At 42.7% G+C, this 20,691-nt stretch overlaps 2 protein-coding genes across 3 annotated transcripts; one reads left to right on the top strand and one right to left on the bottom strand.

The window, feature by feature from the left end:
- Positions 1-173: 173 nt before the first annotated feature.
- Positions 174-14,012, bottom strand: SS18L1 (SS18L1 subunit of BAF chromatin remodeling complex). 2 transcript variants are annotated; one of them, XM_015647078.2, is made up of 11 exons: positions 13,820-14,012; positions 11,171-11,247; positions 10,437-10,521; positions 9,447-9,591; positions 6,796-6,993; positions 5,636-5,800; positions 4,670-4,771; positions 4,186-4,278; positions 3,456-3,575; positions 2,612-2,739; positions 174-2,406 (listed from the first exon to the last, which is right to left on the bottom strand). In XM_015647078.2, the coding sequence occupies exons 1-11, from the start codon at positions 13,886-13,888 to the stop codon at positions 2,380-2,382; spliced, it is 1,209 nt and encodes a 402-aa protein (XP_015502564.1). In that variant the 5' UTR covers positions 13,889-14,012; the 3' UTR covers positions 174-2,379. The 2 variants fall into 2 exon arrangements, with proteins under 2 accessions (XP_015502564.1, XP_015502565.1); XM_015647079.1 differs by lacking the exons at positions 10,437-10,521; positions 13,820-14,012 and having other exon boundaries at positions 11,171-11,249.
- Positions 14,013-14,866: 854 nt separating this feature from the next.
- On the top strand, positions 14,867-20,219 carry PSMA7 (proteasome 20S subunit alpha 7). The gene is made up of 7 exons (XM_015647619.3): positions 14,867-15,013; positions 16,280-16,406; positions 17,219-17,343; positions 18,640-18,762; positions 19,110-19,229; positions 19,548-19,610; positions 19,881-20,219. Exons 1-7 carry the CDS (start codon positions 14,918-14,920, stop codon positions 19,971-19,973), a joined length of 747 nt encoding a protein of 248 aa, XP_015503105.1. The 5' UTR covers positions 14,867-14,917; the 3' UTR covers positions 19,974-20,219.
- Positions 20,220-20,691: the final 472 nt, after the last annotated feature.

The following is a 20,691-nucleotide window of genomic DNA, read 5'->3' on the forward strand; positions in this document are numbered from 1 at the left end:
TATATATATATATATATATATATATGCCCCGCACACTGGGGATTTCCCCTGGGCTGGGGCACGTCCAGCTCTCACCCACCAGCACCCCAAGGAAAGGGTAACCTGAGCTACCCATTCCATCTGCCGCAAGAAAAGTACCACCAAATCCACTCTCAGATAATATTTAAACTAAACAGTTTTCAAGCATTCTGTATTACAAAACAGAAAATGATACAATTCATGGAAGAAGTCAAAATGCTGGCATCACTTTGTTTCCACATTAATACATAAAAATGGACGACACATTAAATAAACGTTTTGTTATTAACAATTAGAAATATTAACACCAAAAATCATGTATAAATTAGGAAATAAATGTACAAACTATTTCCAAAGTGCTCTTTCAAATACATTATATACACAACATTCACGAAGTTCTTAATGTAAGACATTTCAGATTGATGTAATGTTGCTGTTTCAGTTTAAGTGTTGTTCATATTCTCTCAAAAGCATTTCAGCACTTTCAAAAACCACATAAAAGGTGTATTCCCAAACTGGCAAAGAGCAATATTGCATTCTTCTGGCTACCTGTAATAGTAATTATTATAAAGAAAACAATCTTACTTCCTTTCTGTTCCTTGCTATTTGAGAGTACTTATTTGTATGAAAACACCAGCAGGAAAGATGAGAAAAATGAGAACTGACTAAAAAAAAGTCTTCTATTTTATCAGTAGTTGAAATTATTAACATAGAAAGGACAGTGCTTGGATAGCATTTGATAGTAAACTCTCTAGTTGTCCAGTTAAAGATATTCTTCTAAAGGAAAAAAAAGTAACGAATTGAGAGATGTTGTGTTTCCCTTGTGGTCTCCATTTTTCAAAATACAAAGTACTCAAAATCCCTTAAATAACATCAGTCAGACAAAGAAAAGGAGAAAATCCTACAGAGTGTATTTACTTTAGATTGTAAATTTGCAGTTAATCTCATATCAAAAAATGTTTGTGGGGTACAGCCACCCCAGCTTCTTGCTTCAGAGAAATTTGGTCACAGTATTTTGTTCAACACTTATATAAGCACTTTAAAAGTGCCTTTTTTTTTTTTTCAAACCCCCCCCCCCCAAGACTTTATAAGAACATATAAAACTGAATAGAAGTGACTTACATTGTTCATACTGATTTTTACATACCACTAGGTTTTCTCTCTAAATTCTCCCTCTATAGGTATTCTCTCACTGGTTGACCCCATTAATAGCTCCCCTCTCTATATGCATAATAGTGTCTCACTATTAAAGCTGAATTTAATTGCTTGTATGCAATAAAGATGCATTTTTTTCTTTCACCTCTGAACTATTTTTCTGTCAAGCTACGATAGGAAAATAAAAGTGATCATGAGCTGTAAGAACAACAGACCAACAAATTTGACAATATTCATGGTTATAATGCTTGCTGGGGAATCTGAGCACGGGCAGTGCAAGAATCAGAATAAAGAAGGATGCCAGCCACCTGCTTGCAAAATTTGGCACAAAAAATGTATATGCATGTTATAAAATTTGGAGTAGGATATTCAAGATGGGACTTCTGCCAGATGTTTTTCTCAGCTAAGCATGATATGAAGCAATATTGACATCGAACAGGCTGACACTGCAGGTCTCAGAGCTCCCTTCTGGTTTTCTTTCCATGACAGAAATACCTTTGTTTACATGGACATATGAAAGGTGCCTCTATTTATTAACATTTCTATGATCATAGGTTTGGATCCTCTTTCTGTAGGTTTCACAACAGAAATGAGGACTTATGCAGATTGCTGAATTATGGGATTTGGGTAGGGTAGGTATTACAGACATTGCAGTTATTTTTTTGTCATATAGCATAGAACTGTCTTTTTATAAGGAATGCATCCATCCCCTTGTTCTGTAGAAATAAACTGAAGAACCATGAAGTTTGGAGGCTGGCAGGTAATCTTCAATGCATCCAGTTAAGAAAAGATCGACAACTTACCACAGGGAACTTCCCTGGACTGAGATGTGACTGATGGGCTTTGCATTGAGCCAGACTGCAGAACAACCTAGCTGTTTTCCAGAACAGGGCACAACTGTGATCTAATGATCCTAAAGCTATTCAGAAACATCAAGAATGGGACAAGAGGGGGTAAATGGAAAACTTCTGCGTTGTATCAACATACAGTACTATACACAGCACCAAATATCAAACCATTAAAGCATTGTCTTGTTACCAGTAGTGCACTGCTTCATATCCAGCATGAAATGAACACTGTTCACATACAGACGCTGCTTTGTGCTAAGGGGTAACCAACATATTACAATTAATCAAAACTGCCTGTACATCCAGTTCAAAAGATTGAGATACTATTGAAAGGAATCTGACACAGCACTGTATTCTTTTATTGCTGGTAATTTCCATATTGTCCCTGTTAAAAAAAAAAAAAGAAGAAAGAAATAGAAATGTCAAAGGATAATTCTATTACTGCGAGTTAGGCAATTTCTTTTAGTCTGTGAATTTTACAAGACCTACTGAAATATCACACATATACCTGCACCAAATTATCAGACAGATTTATAGACAGAGCTAACAGCCAGATCTGCTCTTTCAGAGCAGAGATTTAGACAATTTACCTGCTCGTAGCCATAAGGCCTCTGTTGCTGAGCGGATGGGCCTGTCTGGGAAGCTCTGTAACTTCCATATTGCTGCCCCTGTCCCTGTTGGTAGCTGGAATACTGTGAAGAGGCTCCTTGTGCAGGACCTGAGAGGACAGTAAAATCCATTACAAGCTTGATTTGGGAATTTATAGAGTTAATATAGAACATGATGCTAACAAAGTAAGCTCTGTGAGTAAGAACTGTGGGTAAATTCTGCCCACACCTCCCCTCTAGGTTTACACTGGAGGTGTTAATACTAATAATGATGTAGTTGCAGCAGTGTAGTTGCTTCAGGTTTTAAACTTAACTCAAAAAAATGTCATAATACTTCTAAGTGAAGCCTCTCTGAAATCTGTATTGGCACAGTTCAGTTATGACCTCTATGCAAACTACCTGACCTTTATTTTAGTAACAACTTCACATTTAAATTCCTATCTAACCTGGCTATGCCACCATAAGCAACAGAGGAGTGATTCTCTGAAGTATTGATGTCCTTTTTCATGTCAGTTCAGAAGAACCAGGTGTGTAGGAGGCCTGGGAACCCAGGCAGTGACCTCCTGATGATGTTTAGCACAAAGTCAACATGAAAAGAATGTGTATTTTCTAACTTCTGCCAAAGAGAGGGATTCAGGATGGAATGCAGTGCTATACTAATGTATGTGACTGCCCAGAATCCCTGTACTAGATCTTTGGGTAATTTTGGTACATTGTTAATCCAGAGTTAATCAAGGAAATAGTTTACAGCCTATTTTAGTTTAGGAATAGAGGTATCAGGGTGAAACACTGCAAACATTTGAGCAGCCACTGAGAGTTTTCTTACCATATCCTTGCTGCTGTCCTGGGTAACTCTGTTGATTTGGGTATTGCTGCTGGGAATATGTTTGCTGTTGTGCAGCTCCCTGTTGGTACCCTGCCTGCTGCTGGCTGTACTGAGAATTTCCTGGAGAGGGAAATATTGGTATGGTTTGGTCATAGATGAGGCAGGTATTTCACTGTACACGTGGATCATAAAGAAAACAAAGGCAGAAGGAGCCTTGGTCTGGAACTCATACACAAATACTTTTCTTAGAAACACATTATTGGATTTTGCCAAGCAAGATGTTTATTTCTCCAGTGAATTTTACTTCCTTTGAATAGAAGAGTTACTTATTTATATACATCCATAAACAAACAAAAAACCTGCTCCCCAAAGGATTTTTTTTAACCTGAAGGGCTTCAGAAGAAAAAGTCACAGTCTGCCAGGGTAAATAACTGCTTTCTCAAAAAGCCCTCTCATTGTATTTTCTTCTAGATAATGATGTTTATTCATATATCCCAGAAAGACTACTTATCCAGTTGCTACTGGTATTTTTTTTCAAATACCTATGATGGAAATTCCATTTGCTGTATCCTGAAACAATAAAATTAACAGAGGCTCTATAGATGACATTGCTTCTCCTAAATGCCACCTTGCTGCATCATAATCCAGTCAATATTTCCAGTTAATTTAGAGTTCATCTATCTTAATAATATGTTGAATTTACTGTTAAGATTTTGCTGCATTTTCCTACCTCCTTCATAATAGTGTTGTGTAGAGTCGTCAAACGACCGGTCGTAGCTCTGTTCAGTATAGGATGACTGCTGATAGGCATAATCACCATGTCCTGCAAGGAATCACAGAGATTTGTCAGATACATTCTTAATGGGACCATAGACATAGTGTTGAATAGATATTGAATATATATTATGAAGCTGCTTATGCACCAAGATGAGGCTAAGAGCAAATACAGACCCCTTAAGGGAGAACATCGAACACAGGGCAAGGAAAGTCACACCAATGGATACAATTCTTGTGTTTATTAATCCAAACTGGGCTCTGGGCTCTTTTTGGAGCAGTTTATACAGCAGGGTGCACTGATGTGCACCCATCCCCTGGGATTCTCATTTTCCAGCATTTAAATTGGAAATGAAGCATGAAGGTTTGTCCTTGGATGTGGCAGTGGTGGTGCTCTGCACTTTATCAGTATCACAGTGAGCCCAGCTCACAGGAATTACCATCTGGATAGTATTGCTGATTCATAGGTTCTGAGGAGCCTTGGCCATGACTGTACTGCTCACTGTAATATTCTTCCTGACCCATGTACTGCTGCGAGGAACCTGCAAGGCACAAGACAAGGCAAACTGAGCCTGTGGACTCCCAAGGGATGGGTTTCTCTTATCCAATATTTTTTTTTAGAAAACAAGGTTCATGTCTGGATAAACAAAAAATTGAGAGTGGTTATAAAGATGTTTTGCTCACTAGAAAAATGAAAATAAATTTGCATTCTCAGAAAAAAATTGTTGAAATTGAAATCAGACAATAGTCAGTAACACATCCTAGAATCACTTCTGTAGCAACACCAATTTCATCTACTAATGTGAGCACAGGAATGGATTCCATGCTCAAGAGATGGTCAGAATTAAATACATTTTCATTAATACATTAATTTGTTTTTTAGTAAAATTCAGTTTATTTTAGAATCAGTCTAGCAGCTTTATTACCTTTTAGAACTGTATGCAGAGAGGTCTTAGAGCATGTTAGTTATCCTCTGGTGTTTTCCATTCCTTGGCCTAATTTTTGATTCTAATTGCTGGCAAATTGTATCTTCTTTCCAGAAATGTGCTCCTTGCTAACTATGCCATGTTAGGGCTGATCCAACACCATGGGAAAGAATTAAATAGATTCCCAGTGGCTTGAACGAGCTGTATATCAAATTGCTCATCTTTTCTGTAGAGATTTATGATCCCTTTTAGACAGAATTATTGTTCTAAACACCTGAAATAGTTAAATATCCTGAAAACAGATTCAGGTTCATCTCATTGTCACGATAGTTGCACCATTCAGGACTTCCTGTGCTCCTGGCTGGGATTCTCAATTTGTAAATGTGACTTGGAAATTTTGGTGACTTATGTACCCCCCAGGACAGACTGAGTATCATCCATCTAATGAGAGTTCTGTCAATAATCTGATAGCAGTTTTACCTTGCTGTGAAGCTCTGTAAGGGCCCATGGGTCGCTGCCCCATCATGCTGTTGCCTTGGTTGCTCTGGCTCATCATGGCAATGGAGGATTGTCCCTGGTAGTGCTGGCTCCCTCCTTGTGCAGAGTTGTAATGTGACGTTGCTGCTTGCTGGTGCATCATGGAGACTACAATGGACATGGAAAAGATTGTTTTCCAAAGATGGGGAAGTTCTCTGCTACTCTCTTTGGAAGCAAGTTAAAACCTTCAGCTAACATGCATCCTGATAATTCTGTGAATTTTCCACAGGGGGAGATGTTTTCCTACTGGATTTATTTACTCCTCTGCACTGGAATCCAGAAAGGATCTTATTACATGGTCAGTTCTTGTCATTTGCTTCAGCAGATATTTAAAAATACACCCAGCCTTGATTATTATTAGCTTATTTAAAAGAATGTAAACCATATTGCAGTAGGGTTAAAGAAAGAAACAATAAATTATGTTTGTTCCTGTCTACCTCCTGACTATTTCATTGCTGCATTTCTTTGCTAATATACTCTTTCTTCTGCTTCCATCTTCTCATACACCTGATCATTACAGAATTTAAATAAACTGATATTCTAGGATTTATTTGATTCCTAAATTTCATGCTGCTGTAAAGACCTCTAAAGCATCAGACATCCCATTCAATGTGATTGATCTAGCAAACTTCTTTTTAAAATAAGAGATTGAGGTGTCTGCTAGTCTCTTAATGCCCTGCAAACAATGTAAAATACCAATAAAGTAACAAAATGGGGTAGTAATGTAAACATTAAAAATGGGGTAGTAAACAGTAAACGTGTTATACCCTGGCAGGTTCTTAGTGCTTGGGCAAAGGTGCTGCTCCAATCCCTCCCACAGCTGTGGGATTTGCTGCCAGGGCTATCAGACAGTGCTGCTGCACCTCTACCTAACCCCTTTTTCTCAGTTCAGCCCTAACCATGGTGAGTCAGCCTAAGTAAGAGTGAAGCTGTTCTGACTTACACTGGTGCCTGGAAATTCAGAGATGTCTTAAAGCTGTCTATTCCTCTAGTACACTTCTCACTGTCTACAGAAAACATTTACAGAGCAAAGTCATGTGTGGTAAACCCTGTGAGGTCAGTGGAAAGTCAAGGTGGCCCAGGAGGAGGAAGAGGGTGTTCACCTGGATTAGACTGCATGTTGATGTTTGTTCGAGAGACGTAATTGCCTATTGAGCCCTGGCCTTGCATTGGCACATTCTGAGAGGCAGGCACTGTGTGGCTGTAACCAGGGCCAGTCCCATGGCTGCTGACAGTCATACTCAGAGAGGTCGTGGGCATGGTGCTCTGGCCTGACTGCTGCATAGACACGTGGTTAGGACCTGCAGAAATCAGAGAGAGCAGCAAGAAACTCTGAGCTATTATTGGCAATGAACAGTGAGCATGAGGCCTCGTGGCCTTTTTGAAATACCTTATGATAAGGCAAAATAAAAACCCCCAAAATCCTCATTATTAAAAGTCCCTGTTATCTACAGAAGAATTGAAACTGCCTGCTGCACAGTTAGAGCGATCCTCCTCTTCCTGGCAGCCAAATCCAGGCTGTACAGGATTGCAGATGAGAAGAACAAAACCAACAGCAATGCCCTACAATCACTTCCAGAATTAAAAAATGCCAGTAATTTCAGATACTTCAGAAAATACATGGACTCTGGAAACATCCCAGCCTTTTGAAATTTGTTCTTTTCTTCCTCTTGTCCTGTAGCTGATTCCTTTTCCCCTTTCACACAAGCAGTGACAATGGGAATACACAGTAGTCTCTGAGAGACACTTTGCACATTGCTGCATCCACTGGGTTTCTCTATAACGTTAAGTTTGACTCAAAGTACCTCAGAGGAAGATAAATTTTTCAAATCACCATAGCAATCCAAGTTGTTACTCCCTTTCCAACATCAGAATGTAATCATCAGACTGCTCCAGATACATCCTGGGTTTGTATCATCCTGCTTATCTGGCAGTGTGCTTCTTTTTTAGAATTCTCTTGCAGTTGGGTAGCTAATACTGGGGGAAGTGGGGCTCTTATTTGTTGTTTATTGCTGTAAATAGTTTTATGAATGAGATTTGGAAGTTGTTTTCACTGTATGTTGTTATTATCCAAGTTCTGATGGTGCATATTGTTGTCTATCTAAATTCAGCCATACTGTTGTCAATCTCAATTAATTTAGGTAGAATGCAGAATCCTTAGAAGAGGCAGAATTATGTTGTAATGTTTAAATAACGATATTTTAATTCAGGGTTATTAAGTGTATCTGCAGCCTCTAAAAAACATCTAACTCATTTAGTACAAACCTCATTAATTACCCTTAATGGTTTTCATAAACATCAAAATGAGAACATTTGCTGTAAATTATATTTTCCTCTGATGGAGAGGTGCAAGCAGCGGTTTCAACTAGAGATAAAGAAAGAGAGCTCTCCTGATATCAGTGGAGCTGGGTCAAAATGCAGCTACAGAAAATGATCTCTGTGTTTTGCTCTGGTTTGTTTAAGTTGTGAGGCTGATCCTTGTGCAACACAAGGTCACACAGTGTGTGAATGGAGATAGCAGTTGCCTTCAGTGAGAGATGGAGTGAAGCAAGCGTTGGTAAACCTTGCCTTATTTCCATGGGAAAAATTAGAGATTCTTGGCCTCCTTTAAAATAAGAAAAAAAAAAAGTTGGCTAATTTGTGATTGTAAGGGAAAATATGTGGATGAGTCCAGTTCTCAGGACTTCCACCCCGGTTCTGTCAATCAGCAGCAAATTATTACAAAGATCTGGAGGAGGCTGGGGAGCAAATCAGAAAACCAACAACAGTGGCACTGAAAATGTCTATTCTTAATAACACAAAATGATGTTTTGACTGACTTAATATATTACTCATACTCAGTATTAAATCCTTCAAAACAAAGGCCCTAAAAAATTTAGTAAGTTCACTTTGCAGGTTGTAGCTGTTTAAAACAGGTCCCTTATCCATTTCTTTTAAAGGTACTATAGGCTTGACCACAAGGCATTTTTAAAAACTCAGAAGTAATTTCATGGCTTGTATCTGCTCCTGAGTCCCCTTGCCAAGGTCTGTGATTTTACAATCAGATATTTTTATTTATAGAAACTGGTTTTGCTCTCTGTCACTCTGGGAGACACCCACAGAAACAACTGACTGAATAACTATGATCTACAAAGTAAACAGATTATTCATAATATGAAATGCACATATTAAAAAATTGGTTTTCAATTAGTTTAGTTGCATGAACAAAACCAAACAGACAGATTATATTATCTTATTAATATGAAATGTCTGTGCAAATTCTTTGACTGTGTAGTACAATCTCTGCAAGCTTCTGTAGAGGACAAAGACTGGTGCAAATGATCACCAAATGATTTGTAAGGAGAAATGTATCCTGGAAGGTCTTTGCAATCTGAAGCTTTGGTTGTGTGGTTAGTCATGCAAGCAATTCCATTTTACCCTGGCCAACCTCACCACTTCCAGGAGAAAAATACTGCAACATGTAATTTTTCTTACTAAAAACTTGGATGCTTCTTTACTCGGTGATTTTCATCATGCATTTTTTTTAAAATAAAAAATGTCTTTAATTTCCTCTGCAGAAACACAAAGCCCTCTGCAGAAGCCAACATCATTCCTGCCTGTAGCCATTTTGTGGTGATTTCAGCATGTGCCTGAAATCCCCATATGCCTGAAAGGTGAGTTAGGAGAGGTCTTTTCCAGCTCTCTAAGTATATTCTGCATTAATGATTTTGTTGCCAGGCAACAGCAAAGCAGCACAAAGGGGACCAAAGCTCACCATTGCTAATCTGACTCTGCATGAGGGAGGAAGGAGGAAGGCCGGTCCCGATGGCATCGCTGAGATTGCTCTGGGAGTGGAGGGATTGGTTGGATGCGCTCTGACTCATCCCTCCTGGGCCCAAGTTTATATTTTGCGTTGGTGGCTGCGAAACAACAAGGAGGAAAAGCAAATTCTTTGGTTAGGTTTTTAATTAGAAAAATAGCAGCCCCCCCAAATTAGCCTGACTATGACTAAAAACTGCCTGGGCTAAATACGTGTTTGCTTTTTGGGTAAACCTTCCTTGGTTTGACTCCTCTGTGTGAATGACATTGAGCATGACAGAGCAGATGACAGGCAGCAGCACAGTGAAGGGCTTGAAATTGTGTTTGTCACAGAGTGTGGCTTCTGTGCTCGTTCCTCTGCACTCACATGGATTTCCAAACACAACCACTGTGGGAAATGCATTAGCAAAGACAACACAGGAGTGTGGTGACAGATTGACCTTTGCCAAGCTATGCTGCAGTTTGTGTTATGTGTGGTACTTCCCAAATCAATCCACTGAGCAGGAATAACTACATGTGTAAAGACAAACCAATGCCCGAGTGAGTGTTGAATTAGATTTTTGACGTAAAAAAACAGCATTTTTTTTCCCCCAAGTAAAGAATACCGTAAGAACAGGTTAGAATATTGAATCTGGAACAAATGGAGCTGTTCAGATCTGTACTACTGCATCATAAACCTTGTGCTATGGGACAGAGATTAACAAAAATGTTCCAAAGAACATAATTTAAACACAGTAGAAGTAACTTTTTATTTGTTTGGTGGCCTACTTGAACACTTCAAAACTTTTAGCTGGAAAAATACTAAAAAATGGTTCATTTATAGAGATCAGTGACAGAATCAAAGAACATTTCCCTCTGGAATAGCTAATGTATCTGAGGGAAATAACTATGGTATTAGTTATGCTAATAACTAATCATTAGTTACAGTAATTGTACTGGTACTTACAGCAGGAAGCAAGGACTGCATATTCTGGTTAGAGTCTGCTATTGTTGCCAAATAAACCAAGTTTCTGTGCAAGATTTGTTGGTATCTACAGAACAAGGAGTAAAGCTTATTTTGGAAAGGGTTAACAATACACAAAATTCCAAGTCTTTATCTTTTTGTTTTTTCCTATTTACAGATGGTTAGTTAAATTACCTTATCCCATTTTTTAATCTGTCCTAATAAACAGCAGTGGCAATGAGCCATGTCTGTGCTGTCATGTTTCCCATCAAGGATCAGTGTGCTCAACACCTCTTTTACAAAAGGATGAACTTTTGGGGGAAGGAAGAGGTAAAATACACCCTCTTTTGAAAGCACTTTGAACTGTGGAGCTGGGACCTCAGTCTTTGAGGACTGACACCCAGTCAGCTGCTCCAGCAATCACTTTTCCTTTCTCTGTCTAGCAAGGGCCCTGATAGGAGTGAAATTCCAGAACTCCAAAGCCCAAAACCTGTTTTCCCTGCCAGCAAGCTGAGAAGAACACGATTTTCTTCAAGAGTGCTCTAACTGGAGTGTTTACTCAAGTAAGCACCAGCAGAACCATTTATGCTTCTTCACAGTTCTCCATGAACTGGAAAAGCTCCTAAAAAGGAGCAGGAGTCTTTCCAGGAGCAAACCAACAGCTGTGCCACTGAGCAAAGGGAAGAGTCAGACTTGAGGAAACATTTCTAACAAACTCCCCAGTTCGTAATACTCACTGGGTACATTCTGCAGTTTTCCCCTTGCTCTGATAATCCATAATACATTGTATTAAGTGGTGATTTTCATCCAGCATCTGCATAAAAGAAATAGGACCAAAACATGTTACTATGAGAATTGTATAAAAATCCTATATTTTTGTGATCCTCCACCCTCCTTGGCACTGGATGATGTTTTGTGCAGTTTTGTGCAGTTTTAAATGACCTACACAATAAATGACTTTATTAAGCCACAAGGCTGAATCACTTCTAAACAGTTATCTTTAAAGCAGTTACTTGAAATACCCTTACAGAAGAATTAATGGAATTACTTTGTTCCTTAAATGGCAGATAAATTCTGATGCTGAAGAAGGAAAACACTTTCACTATGAGGTTATCTCTGCCTCATCCCAAAATATCACCCAACTCTTTCCAAAACATCAGGTATTACTAACATGCCAACTTTTGAGTAAGAAACAAACTTTCAAACAATTAAACCTACTCATTTTCCTGCCCAGGACTAAGAGCATGCTGACAGCTGAACCTGATGAAGTATAAAATTTACATCACTGCACCTAGTGAAACCATGTCTAAGAGAATTACATCCCAATATGTCCTTACTTTTATTTAATGAACTCATAATATGACTAAAAGCTTAAAATACCCTTTGCTTTGTTTTGGAATTTCAGATAGATTAGTTTGTCTCTTTCCCTCAGATTTCTTGTGAATGCAGCACACTTTCTCCAGGTGAATTAATAAAAAAAATACCAGCATGTAGAAATTTAGATTTGCCTCTGGCATATTAGAGCTTGTAGACACCACTGCTATCAAGTGCTTGCAGGACTGGGCCCTTGAACCACTGTGTCATCAGGAGAGGAGAGCTCTTGAGAAAAGAACCATTTCTGGTTCAGGACCGAATTTTACTGCCCTGGAACTGCAATTTGATGAACTATTTTAGAGGAGCACCACCACTGCTCTATTGCCAAAAGCTCTAACTTTCTCCATGTGAAATCTATTTTAAGAATGTTTGATACTGGGAAAAGAACAGCTTTGAAAGATACTAAAATTGAGTTAAAGAAAAATAAGCTGCTTATATAATACGAATGCAAATAAGAATAATCTTTTTCATTGAAATTTGTGTATGTTCTCAAAAGCTCACTTTAATGAGGATTTTGGAGGGCTTTTTTCCCCTGCTCTCTCTGCTCCATTTCCATCTTTGACTATAAATCCCATCCAGTTCCTGTGCCTGCAAGTCTCTTCCTCAGCATTGCTGTTTGTCAAAGAGAAAATCACTGCCAAGAGCCCAGCACTGATGGACAGTCCCAAAGTAACCTGCCAGCAAATGCACCTGAGACTGGAGATTGTTTCACTCGTTATTTTTAAAGAAAGGACATTTTGAAGCTTCCATGAAGTTTATGAATATGCAAAAAGAGTAGAAGATACTTTATCTGCCCTTTGTCTGTGGGTACAGGTTTAATTACAAACTATCTGGATTATGAGGTAATTCCAACTGATTTGGAGCTTAAAGGAAAATTTATTCACCGAGTCCGAAATCTTTCAGTATTTAAAATGAATTGGTTCACAACACCACGTGCTGCAAGAGCTCCACAAAATGGGATGTTTCCAAACAGTCTCCCGAGATGCAAGTCATCTCTCTAGCCTCTCGTGGCAGTTTGTTCTGCCTTCATCTCTGCTCTGTCACACGCTGCCACCGAGGGGATTTTTCCCCCCTAGGAATCATGAATTGGCACCAGATCACGGCTTGGCTGCACAACCCCTGGTGATGGGTTAATTGCTGTGTTGGCAGTGGCATTTCTGCACTGAGCGAAGGGAGCTCACACCTGGCTGCCACCACAGCACGGGAACATCACCTGAGCCGTGGGGAACGGCCAAAATCACAGCAAAAGTACAAATGGCAAACAGCGGGGACAGGACAAACACGCATGTCCTCTATTGACATCTCCAGCCTCGTCACTCCTGACCGTCACCTTCTGCAGGAGGAAGGGTCTGCTTGTGTGTGCCAACCCTGGCAAATAGGAAACAATAACTTCCCAACTCGGCACCCTCTGATCTGGCCCCAAATGAGACCCATGTGGGCATCTCCTCTCCAGAGAAAATCTTTCAAAACCTTTGTCATTAAACATCAATAAACACATCACAATAATAATATTAATAATAGTTTATGAAAAATACCAGCGGCTGGTGCTCCCTCTGTCTTCTGAGAGATTAAAATTCTGCATCCAGATACAAAAGAAAACCCTTGCAAATCCAGTATTTTATTTCAATTCATTTTTTTAGGCTGGATTCTTTGGGGGCCAGAAGCTGACATACCATCATAAATTAATCGCCTATTTGCAAATGTTATTGCCGTTTCCCAATGTATGCTTGGCAGCGTATCCCCTTGGCGAGCAGCAGGGCTAACGTGCCATCCCGGTTTTATTCCCTACGTCCTTCTCTCGCTCTCTTTGCAGCGATCTGAGCACCTTTGCTTTGTTCCACCTCCTCCTCCTCCTCCTCCTTCCCCCACCTCTCTCTCTCTCCAGCTGTCCATCTCTGCAGCCCTCGCAAATTCACGAGTTTTCCTGATCGCCCTAGAAATCAGCCTCCAGCTGCAGGAGCATGGACAGAATAAATGTCTAAAATTGTCTGTATAAAAGCATGCTCTTTTACCTTCTGGATAGTTTGCTGGGTGACCTCTCCTTTGCCTCTTGGGCGAGCAGAAGCAAAGGCAACCGACATGGTGGGGGTTTTTTATGTGTCTATAATATATCGGTTCCAGGCTCTAATAATATTGTTATTATCTGGCTGCTATTGCCGTGCGAGGATTCTCCGCAGTGCACGGGGAGGGGGGCGGCCGCAGATGGTACGATCTGCGCCCCGCGAACACCCGCGGGCGCCGCGCCCCGCGCCGCCGGGCACCGCCCCCGCCGCGCCCCCCCCGAGCCCCCGCGGCGGCGGGGCGGGGGCGGCGGCCGCGGTGCGCGGAGGGAACGGGAGCGGCGCCGCCGCCGCCTCCCCGCCGCCCGCACATGGTGCGGTCCCGGCCGCCGGGCTCCCGCCGCCTCGGCCGCGCCGCCCGCTGCGCCAACTGCGTACGCCAGCCGCGTACGCCAAGTGCGCCAGAGCGGGGAGAGGCGCGGGGCCGCCTACGCCAAGTGCGTTGCGCGCGGTGGCGCGTCCGGCGGGGGGACAGCGGGAGCGGGGGCACAGAGAGCGGCCGGACCGGCCGGACAGCACGGCGACACCGGGACAGGCGTGGAGCTCCTCTGCTGCCGCGGAACGCCGAGCGAACCGGGCTGTTCAAACTGGCGTCGGGGTGACCTAATTGTGGCTCTGCAGTACCTCGAGGGGACTCACAGCGAGGATGGGGCAAGGCTCTTTACAAGAGAGTGGAGTGACAGGACAGGGGGAATGGGTTCAAATTGAAAAAGAGTAGATTTGGGTTAGATAGTAGGAAAATCTTCCCTGCGAGGGCGGCGAGGCCCTGGCACAGGTTGCTCAGAGAAGCTGTGGTTGTCCCAAGCCTAGAAATGTGCAAGGCCAGGCTGGACGGGGCTGGGAGCAGCCTGGCACAGCGGCACGTGTCGCTGCCCGGGCTCATTTTTGAGGTCCCTTCCACCCCAAACCCTTCCGGCTCCCCTGCGGCAGCGCGGGGCGTGCCGGCCGCTGCGCAAGCTGCGCCGGGTGCGTACGCCAAGTGCGCAGCGCAGGAGCGCAGCGGCCCCGCCCCCGGCCCGCCCGGATGACGGTGCGGGTTCTGCCGGAGCCATGAGCTACGACCGCGCCATCACCGTCTTCTCCCCGGACGGGCACCTCTTCCAGGTGGAGTACGCGCAGGAGGCGGTCAAGAAGGGCTCCACCGCGGTGAGTCGGCGGCCGCGGCGTTGGCGGGGCGGCGGCTGAGGGGGGCCCGCGGCGGGGCCTGCGCCGCGCTGCGCGCCCGGCCTGGCGGGCCCGGGAGGCCGCGGGAGCGGCGGGATCCGCTCCGGGGAGATTCCCTGGGGTGCATCTGCCGCCGCTGGAGCTGCCCAAAGGCATCGCCTCCTGCGGGGCTCCGGCGTTGTGTCAGGCCCGCAGGGATCCTCTCTTCTCTCGGTCTGTACGTGCTGCAGACTGTGGTATTTTATATTTGTGCACGAGGCAGATTCCCGGTGGATTGGGAAACGCGTCGGTAAAAGCGTTTAGAAGGACATTGCTGGCTCCCAGCTTCCAGTTGTCCCAGGCTTTTCCTCAATGAAAGTTTTATTTCATTTAGGGGAGAAGAAAAAAAGTATTAGTTTGCAAATAACATTGTATTAGTGATTGTAATAAGTTATAGCAATAATAAGTTTTAATTTTTAAAAGTCATAACTGTATTAATAGGTGCAGTATGTTTTAATTTCCATTACCAAAAAGAAAATATACCGTCTTTGGGGTGGGAATGATTGTAACAAGATTTAGTGCCAAATAGATTCTTTGTTTTATTTTCAGAAGTTAAAAATACTCTAAAAATGCAGACAGCATGCAGTATAACCACCTGTCTTGTCTCTTGTTGGGTGTAATGTTTTTGGAAACATTTGGAACATGCTGACAGAAGGGCCACCCTGTAAGAAAAAAATATTCCCATCCCCTTGTGAGAAACAGTGGGAATGAAGGGGAAGGGTCAAAGGTTTTTTGAAAAGGTGTATTCAAGGTATGAATTAGGACATTAAGGCAGCTACTGACAGAACATTTTGGCAGCTGTAGGTGTTTCTTGGCCTGATCTTCAGTGCCTTGAGCTCTTGAGTTGAGCAGTGCCACTGGACTAGTTGGGTTTTCCTTGTTCATCCTGGCTCCTTGGCTGTGGAGTCACTGATGGTGCTGTTGGAGAAGAGACAGTTTGTAAGAGGAGCTGGAATCTGTCTCTTGGGAGCCACAGGGATTTAGGTTGGTATAAACTGATGATGAAACTGCACCCTGAAATGCATTGCAATTTTTGTTACATCAGTCCTGCCTCTGGGTTCAGTGGGAAATAAAATCCTGACTTCAAGCTGAGGTAATGGTTGCAGTGTGGGGGTTTGTGCTTGGTTACTGATGATTTGAGTAGTCTGCAGCTATGAGGATTTTTGGACCTAGGTTAACTTTTTTACTTCTGCTTTTCATGCATGGAAGGTTGGAGTTAGAGGGAAGGATATTGTTGTCCTTGGTGTGGAGAAGAAGTCAGTGGCAAAACTCCAGGATGAAAGAACTGTCCGGAAGATCTGTGCTCTGGATGACAATGTCTGCATGGCTTTTGCAGGTACCTGGTCACTTCAGAGGTTGTAGCAGTTTTTGGGCTTATTTATGGAACACCAAAATACAGGATGTAACTGGCTGAGAACTGTGGGAAACATGGTATTTCCACAGCAGCTTATTTTTTATTTATTTTTTTTAATATGGAGAAATAGAGTGTCAGTATCAATAATATTTTTAAGGGGAGATCTGATTTAACTGACTAAAACAACAGGGCTTAGCTTGGGTGTGCAGGAATGAGAGGCTCAGTTCTTTATCCTGCCTTGCTCCCTTAGCCAGGGTCTGGGATATGTGCAGGGGTGTTCACAAACTTGAGGAAAAGTTCTCTAATAAAAACAAGGCTGTAAATGAAAAATGGCAGCATTAGCTAAAACATAAAATAAAAATTAGATTTCTTCAAAATCATTTTTTAAAGGGTCACACACTTTTGTCAGCTAACATCATGCTGCTGTAGCCTCACTAACTAGATGAGATTTGCTGGGCAGATGAAACTGGACTGCATGAGGAATGATGTGTGTGAGAATAAGCATTGCAGATTTGCTGGGATATGGAATGCTGCCAGTAATATTCCCATTACCTGGTTCAGAATTATGTGTGTCACCTAACTCACAAACATGGAAGCTGTAAACTAAATACTTCAGTTATTTCTGTGCATTAGCTACTTTCTGCTGCCTTACAAGTGCTCTTACTCAGCAGACCTGAGAGTTTGAGCTCTGCTTTGATTTTCCCTTGCTGCTGACACTGAGCCCCTGGGCGTTTTAGGGCCAGATTGGTGTTCTGAGGTATTTTGCTGACTCTGAGGCCACTCTGTCGTTTCAGGGCTGACAGCTGATGCCAGGATAGTCATAAACAGAGCTCGGGTGGAGTGTCAGAGCCACAGGCTCACCGTGGAGGATCCTGTCACCGTGGAGTACATCACACGCTACATTGCCAGCCTGAAACAGGTACTTGGGGCTGCACAGAGCTGCTGAAGATGTGTCCTGACCTGACAGAGATGTTACATGTGCTGTTACATCAGCCTGTGTTATGCATAATGTGCAGCTTGGGTGTGTAACAGGTGTGTAGCACGTGGGACTAGAGTGTCACACGTGTAGTATGGAGCATTTGACACTTCTTCAAGCTGTGTAAATGTCTGTCCTCTGGCCTGATTCCACTTACCTGGTACAAAACACATTCTGGGTGTTTATTGGGAATGGGGATGTAGCAATGGAAAGGAATGACTGAGTGCTGTTTGAGGTTTTTTCCCCCAAGATAAAGCAATTAGAGCTCGTAAGGGCTGCACGATTCCGTGTGTTATGTCATCAGGAACACACTGCTCACCTCACTCCCAGAACAGTGGGACTGGGTTACTGTCTTTCCTTCATGGCTCCTGGTAGTTTTTCCTCCTGCACAGCCATTGCAGGGATGGGTAAGAGGGGAGCAAATTAGTGCAGTATTTAATGTTTTGCGCTTGATAGTCATGAATTTAGAATAAATTGCAGCATCAAAATACACCCAGCTGCATTCTGTGAGAAAATTACTCATTTGCCGGTGTATTAAACTGATTTTCAGCCACTAGTGAGAATTAGAGAAAATCTAATTTACTTATGCACAGATGTGTTGGAACAGTGGTGATGGTAAATAATGTGATTCTTGTAATAATCACTAGTCTATCAGAGCAAGACACCACTTCCCAAAGTTTCAGTTTATTCCTTTATCCAGTCTCACATTTGTGTCTATGTTTTTGGCACATTCACCATTTCTCTGTTGCAAACACACCTGGCCCAGCTCCTGGTGCTGTGGGTGTCAGCCCTCCTGCTCCTGCTGGGTGGCAGTGACTTCACTAGCAGTGTCCCAGGAGGGCTGTGACATGGCTCCAGGGTAACCTGCTTACAGCCAGAGAGCTGCTGTGATTCCCTGTGGAATCAGTGCAAATCATTGGTGAAAAACTGTGTTCAGGTGTCCTCATGGTAATTTTTGGCACACTGGGGCTTGCAGACGTGACTGTGGCTGCCTCAGCACTACTCAGGAGGTGGGGAGCTGCTTCTGGAAGCTGTAACCAGGTGTGGGAACAGGGGTTGCACAGGAACCACCTCTCACTTGCCTGCCTTAGGGGCTCTGTGAGATATGGAGTCCTGACCAATGGACAGAGCCAGCGTAAAATGTTTCTGGTGGCTCTCCTGGTTGTAACTGCTCCAGAGTCTGCTTTGCACCCTAGAAATGTTTTCAGAACTGCCTGTGAGTGTGTCCTTTGTGCTCAGAGGTACACACAGAGCAACGGCCGCAGACCCTTTGGGATCTCCGCCCTCATTGTGGGCTTTGACTTCGATGGGACCCCACGGCTGTACCAGACTGACCCCTCTGGCACATACCATGCTTGGAAGGTGAGTGGATTCAGTCCCTGGTGGAAATGGAATATTTGTGAGTTAATGTTCTCCTTTAAAGTGGGATTGGGGTAGAGGAGATCTCGCTGGCCAGATGGTGCTGTCTCACAGCTGCAAAAATCCTTAATGATCAAATGTACTGAGAGTGGCCATCTGCAGTTCAGCTTTCCTTGGGAAGTCTTGTCCTGCTTTCAAAAAAAACCCCAGAACCAATCCACCTGTGCCAGACAGCTGTCTTTGTGTGTGACAGATTATGCAATTGTACAACTTTGTGTTTCCTTCTGACTCTGCAAATTAAATCTTTCCTAAACTCCCATTCATTTTCTTTTTCCCCTTAATGTTTGCAGGCTAATGCCATTGGCAGGGGAGCCAAGTCTGTGCGTGAGTTCCTGGAGAAAAACTACACTGATGAGGCCATTGAAACGGATGATCTGACTATTAAACTTGTCATCAAGGCTCTTCTTGAGGTCAGGCTGTTTCACATCTCTTCTGTGGCTTTTCACTGTGTCCAAATTCACTTCTTAGATGTGAATATGGGAAAATATTTGTGGATGTCCCAAGGAAGTACTGCAGAGGATCTGTGAGAATTGTTTGCTGTAGGCTGTGGGTGTTGGATTGAATTCAAGGTTCAGAATATTTGGGGTATAACAATTTCCATAATTTACACAGAACTTACCAGCAGCTCTGGGCATTGACATAAATGCACCAAAGATGTGCTAAAGCACGTGCTGAATATTTTACTTTTTAAGTGAAGCTTATTTTAAGCTTCCCTCTGCCTCACCCAGGTGGTGCAGTCTGGTGGGAAGAACATCGAGCTGGCAGTCATGAGACGGGAGCAGCCACTGAAGGTGAGGCTGTTGTTTGCTTCTCTCCCCTCGAGCCTGTCTGATACTGTCCTTGTTGATCTGCCTTAACTTCCAGCCCTTAATCTCACATTTTGCACTGACAAATACTTCAGTTTATTCTTAGTGGCCAAGGAATGTTGTTGTGTCTGCAGCAGGTACCTGCTTCCAGATAAACAGCAGTTAACGTTCTGCCCATGGCAGAACTAGAATCACCTCCATGAATGTCTCTTCAGTTTATTGGTATCCTGAAGGTCACACATGTTTCTGTTTTAGATCCTAAACCCTGAAGAAATTGAGAAGTATGTGGCTGAAATTGAAAAGGAAAAGGAAGAAAATGAAAAGAAAAAACAGAAGAAAACATCATGATGAATGAAATGCACCCGCTTAGCTGCTGCTTTTTAATTCGAGTGATGGGTTATTCTGTATAGACATGTAGGCATTCCAGTTACTCATACTGTGCTCTCTTGAGACCTACAATAAACCTACTGATTTTTTTTTAAAGCTGTTATTTAAAAAAACCTGTCTGTTCCTTGGATTTTAATTACCCAGGATGATCTGGTTGGCTACAGAACAGTAGTAGTGATCCATTAAAGGACAGAGACTTTGCTTGCATTTTTTTCCCTGGATACTTCACTTTGTTTAATGGTTCTTTTCTGCACTCAGTTCTCAGCATGTCCCTTTTCGTACCTTAAGTAGCTGTCTTGGGGGTTGTGTTATGGTCTCAACCTAACTACTATGCAGTTGGGGTTTTTGTTCCCTAAGGGGCATCTTTCATAGTGAAAAGGCTGGGTCTGCTTTGGACAGGACAGAGATTGGGAGTTGTGTTTTGGGGAGAGTCTGCATGAAAGTGTGCTGCTGCAGGCATATTCTCAGGGCAGAGGTGTATGAGCTGATGCTTCCAAGTCTGGTTCAGATTAAAGCATAAGTCTCAGTACTTGAAGCAATAGGACAGGTGCTCCTTTATTGCAAAAGTTTCCCCATTTGTATCCAGCAAGGAGGTGGAACCAAACTGCCCTTGGAAGCAGCTCTTCATTCTGCTCTTGCACACCCAGAGAGGGTGTGACAGGGTCACAGCAGGACAGGG

This window comes from Parus major, chromosome 20 (assembly GCF_001522545.3).
Source record: "Parus major isolate Abel chromosome 20, Parus_major1.1, whole genome shotgun sequence".
In the NCBI taxonomy this organism is placed as follows: domain Eukaryota; kingdom Metazoa; phylum Chordata; class Aves; order Passeriformes; family Paridae; genus Parus; species Parus major.

What these genes read in the sequence shown, in the direction of transcription:
- PSMA7 (XM_015647619.3), top strand. Translation starts at nt 14,918, where the DNA reads ATGAGCTACGACCGCGCCATCACCGTCTTCTCCCCGGACGGGCACCTC. An exon ending in TGTCTGCATGGCTTTTGCAG is followed by an intron (nt 16,407 to 17,218) that starts GTACCTGGTCAC and finishes CTGTCGTTTCAG; the next exon opens with GGCTGACAGCTGATGCCAGG. An exon ending in GACGGGAGCAGCCACTGAAG is followed by an intron (nt 19,611 to 19,880) that starts GTGAGGCTGTTG and finishes TTTCTGTTTTAG; the next exon opens with ATCCTAAACCCTGAAGAAAT.
- SS18L1 (XM_015647078.2), bottom strand. Translation starts at nt 13,888, where the DNA reads ATGTCGGTTGCCTTTGCTTCTGCTCGCCCAAGAGGCAAAGGAGAGGTC. An exon ending in TGCAGTCCTTGCTTCCTGCT is followed by an intron (nt 9,592 to 10,436) that starts GTAAGTACCAGT and finishes GTTGTTTCGCAG; the next exon opens with CCACCAACGCAAAATATAAA. An exon ending in ACAACACTATTATGAAGGAG is followed by an intron (nt 3,576 to 4,185) that starts GTAGGAAAATGC and finishes TTCCCTCTCCAG; the next exon opens with GAAATTCTCAGTACAGCCAG.